This window comes from Lathyrus oleraceus, chromosome 1 (genome assembly GCF_024323335.1).
Source record: "Lathyrus oleraceus cultivar Zhongwan6 chromosome 1, CAAS_Psat_ZW6_1.0, whole genome shotgun sequence".
NCBI classification, from domain to species: Eukaryota; Viridiplantae; Streptophyta; class Magnoliopsida; order Fabales; family Fabaceae; genus Lathyrus; species Lathyrus oleraceus.
The window spans coordinates 358315407-358319358 of NC_066579.1; the positions used below are offsets into that span (position 1 = coordinate 358315407).

At 36.5% G+C, this 3952-nt stretch overlaps 1 protein-coding gene across 1 annotated transcript; it reads right to left on the reverse strand.

The window, feature by feature from the left end:
• Nucleotides 1–1938: 1938 nt before the first annotated feature.
• Nucleotides 1939–3363, reverse strand: LOC127136370 (serine carboxypeptidase II-2). Its single transcript, XM_051062936.1, has 5 exons — nucleotides 3174–3363; nucleotides 2724–2857; nucleotides 2547–2642; nucleotides 2368–2477; nucleotides 1939–2264 (listed from the first exon to the last, which is right to left on the reverse strand). Exons 1-4 carry the CDS (start codon nucleotides 3351–3353, stop codon nucleotides 2375–2377), a joined length of 513 nt encoding a protein of 170 aa, XP_050918893.1. The 5' UTR covers nucleotides 3354–3363; the 3' UTR covers nucleotides 1939–2264; nucleotides 2368–2374.
• Nucleotides 3364–3952: the final 589 nt, after the last annotated feature.

Below are 3952 nucleotides of genomic sequence, written 5' to 3' on the forward strand. Positions count from 1 at the left end.
AATTAGTCCAGATTTAATTAGTCTCTTCATAGAACTAATACCACAATGTGCTAATCTATTATGCCATAAAGAAACGGAATCAAGCATGTAAACAGAATTAGAAATTTCATTAATAATATTATCATTAGTACATAGTTTGATCATTCCCTCTGCGGAATATCCTTTTCCAATGAATACACCATTACGGGTCAAAATAAGTTTGCCCGATTCATATACAGATTTAATACCCGGTTTTCCCAATAAATCCCCACTAACAAGATTCCTATTCATGTCTGGAACATGAAGCACATTTACAAGTGTAACTTTCTTTCCAGAAGTGAAGTTAAGTTCGACCGAACCGGTTCCAACAACTTTAGAGCGGACTTCATTTCCCATTTGTACCTCTTGTCCATCAATTGCTTCAGAATAGGTTTTGAATGCAGCCTTGTCATAAGTAACATGCACTGTAGCACAAGTGTCATACCACCAACCTTGAACTTTTCCTTTGATTGCCATAATTTCGCTCACTGTAGCAATTATGTCATCATCTGATCGAATTGCATTGATCTCATTTTTTGCTTTATTTTGTCTGCAATCTCGAGCATAGTGTCCAGGTTTACCGCATACGAAACATCCGTTCTTTGGACCTTTATGACCGCCAGAGTTCTTGAACTTGTTATGTTCTTTCTTTGGTCCAAGATGACTCTTTATGCCATCATGTCTCTTCTTTCCCTTGTTGGTCACAGCGTTTGTTTTGAAATGAGTAGGGGGTTCTGATTTCTCCCTCTCCTTCGATTCCTCCTCGATTCGAAGATGTTTCTGAATTTTCTCCAAGGAGAAGTCCTCGGAACTGTGCAACAATTTCTTTCGGTAGCCTTTCCATGAAGGTGGTAATTTTGCAATAATTGCACCGACTTGGAAGGTCTCAGGGATGTCTATTTTTACTGCCTTTATTTTATTGACCAGAACTTGCAATTCATGCACTTGGGGAAGAATGGGCTTAGAATCTAAGAATTTAAAATCGAAATATTTAGATATTAAGAACTTCTTCGTACCTTCCTCTTCAGCCTTGAACTTGAATTCTAGTGCCTTCCATATTTCTGTTGCCGATGGATTGTCTGTGTAGAGGTCGTAGAGACGATCAGATAAAGTATTCAGAATGTGTCCACGGCAAAGCAGTTCGTCCTCCTTGCGTTTCTTGCGCTCCTTCTTGAGTTCTTCCGAATCATTTTCTGTTGGTTCAGGTATTGGTTGTAGGTCGGGATCAAGAACATAGTGAACCTTCAGAGCAGTCAATAGGAATGTCATCTTGTCTTGCCATCTTGTGTAATTTGTTCCATCAAATCGATCTAACTTGACAAGATCCTGGTTCATCACTTTGATGCTTGAAACAACAGCGTCTGAAGCCATTATGTTACTAATACTTTTAAGATTGTTAGAAAATTCGGTAAAATTAAATGGATCCAGGACTGAATCGTGATTGAGAATCACTTTCCTTAAAAGTATTTCAAGCACTCTTTTATTATGTCTTAGAGTTGGAAAATGCAAGAACACTCAGGATAATGTCAGCCTTATTTCGAGTCTGCACAAGACAAGTGAAGAACCCGAAATGCAAGGAAGGTTTTCTGGAATTTGGAAGAGAAATTCGTTTTTAGTTCTTGTGTTATTTTTCTGAATAGAATCATATATTTATAGGAGATATGGATGTTGTTTCAAAAGTTTGCAACCTTTGATGAAACAACACCATTTCACCATAAAACACAATGTTTCATATATGACACTATTTCATGAAAAGATATGAAAATTGAATTCAAAATTCAAACAAAACAATAACTAAAAAATTGAATTCAAAGCATTAAATGCTATTTAACTCTTTTGTCATTTTGGAACTAATATTGCAAAACAATTTCCAACAGAAAACACATATCTTTGTGAAAAGAACAGTGAAACACAATTCCATCAGCAAAAATTGATAAATAGAGTAATGTTCATTGTTACATAATGTATCGAACGAAAAGTGAGCAAAACGTTTTGTTTGAAAGAATAGTATTGAAAAACATTCCATGAAAAACACACAACCTGCAATGTAACAGCCATAACTTGAATGAATCGTATCAAGAGGCTGCGACGAGGGTGACTAGTTCAAGAGTAGGCATGGAGGTTCCTGCTAAGAAGGCTTTGAACAATGTTAGAGCAAGTTTTGGTCTATGCAGAGGAACTTCATGGCCTGCACCTCTTACATTAACAAATGTGAGACCGGCGTATTCTTGAGTCCATCCTCCTACCTGTTTGTTACACTTCTATGTCAATGTCAATGCAATGAAGTGAAGAATAGCCAGCAAAGGAGAAAATGAATGGAATAGATCTATCGATATATTAATGACTTACCTCCCCGTCATCCATCATACCATGCGCGCCAAGGGCTCACAGTTGAAAGCTTGAGAGCATTTATGGTATAGCGAGTAGACGTCACCGGGATCACAGCGTCTGTATTACTACTGACATAAAAAAAAATCAATGTAAGCATATATGTGAGACATGTGTAGATATTAGTAAATGGGAGTAACCTGAAAATCCATACTCGCAGCCCGGTAGGAATAAGTTGACGATATATATCAAGCACTGATCTAGGAGAGTCCTTCCAGTTAATATCCACCACATCACTGCAATGAATGAGAATAATTTGGAAGAGATACTGTGAAAATAAGTAGAGATTTTTGAAAAGTTTCTCTTATGAGCATTACCTGCAGGTTTCCCATTTAGCAGGCTTATGATCAGGACCAACATGTAGAGTCCTTTGGACCTCGGGTAGATTGAAGTATATAGTGATGTGCTTCTCGGTGCAAGGATCATACGCACTTCTGAGTCTTCGGATACCCTGTTACATGACAGCGTATATGAATAAGGATTTGTACTTATGATAACTCAGTCATAACACTACCATTTTTTAGGGTGAGAAATATCTCATATAGACAATCAACATGGAGAAGCTTATCTCTATGAAGTTGGGAAGATGCTGAGAATGAGAATGATTATGTGGTAGATTGACTACTAGAAAATCCAGTGCTTATTACATAACTTTGATTCTTTCAAGTAGAAGTATGAAGAAAATAAGAAAATCAAAGAGATGCAAGTGCTGAATTCGATGAGGAATTTGAAAATTGAGTTGCAGTGAATGTTAGAGCATTTCCTACCTGCAGCAGACAGGACATACACATTTTAACCAGCTGATTATCGTTAGCATGGCAAGAAGGGGTAAAGATACTGTACGGGTCTATATTACCCATTTCTCTATCAGCAATATCCAAGATTTTTTCACATGAATGTGACGGATGTGCGACTGACTGAAAATCACAGTATCTGAATGATATCATAGACAGTAAAACTCACCTTGATTCCAAGAATAAGGATTGCGATAAAGGGTTTTGCTATCTAAACCAATATGAAAAGGACCAATTTCTTCAGCTTCTCCATAAGCAATAGAAGAACAACCAGGACCACCATTGAACCACAAAAGAAGGGGCTTCGATGAACCAGTAAAACAGTGTCCGACCGACATCCTCGTTCACTGTGATATAACCAGAATAGTGTTGGAAGCTGATGTTGAAGTTTTGACCTGGTAGTGATCGAACAATCCTGTCTTTTTCTTGTTGGACCAATGGTTCTGTTGCAAATGCAATGCTTTTGGAAAGGGTTGTTGTTACTATAATGGCAATGAACAGCCACTCAAAATTGGCCATTTCAGATAGAGTCAGATTGATATGGTACTGCCACTCGTTTCTATGGCCTTTATAAGATTATTATTGTATTTTTATGTTATTTTATTTTTTATATGTTTTTATAAAGTTATTTCTAATAGGTTTAAATATACTTTTATATTCTACTTTTTTTTCAAAAATAATTTTTAGTATTCACATTTCTATTTCTAAATCTCATTGTCTGTGTTTCTCTTTTAAACCTTTGATTTTTTTTT

What these genes read in the sequence shown, in the direction of transcription:
- LOC127136370 (XM_051062936.1), bottom strand. Translation starts at nt 3,353, where the DNA reads ATGATATCATTCAGATACTGTGATTTTCAGTCAGTCGCACATCCGTCA. An exon ending in GTATGTCCTGTCTGCTGCAG is followed by an intron (nt 2,858 to 3,173) that starts GTAGGAAATGCT and finishes GTCATGTAACAG; the next exon opens with GGTATCCGAAGACTCAGAAG. An exon ending in GCTAAATGGGAAACCTGCAG is followed by an intron (nt 2,643 to 2,723) that starts GTAATGCTCATA and finishes CATTCATTGCAG; the next exon opens with TGATGTGGTGGATATTAACT.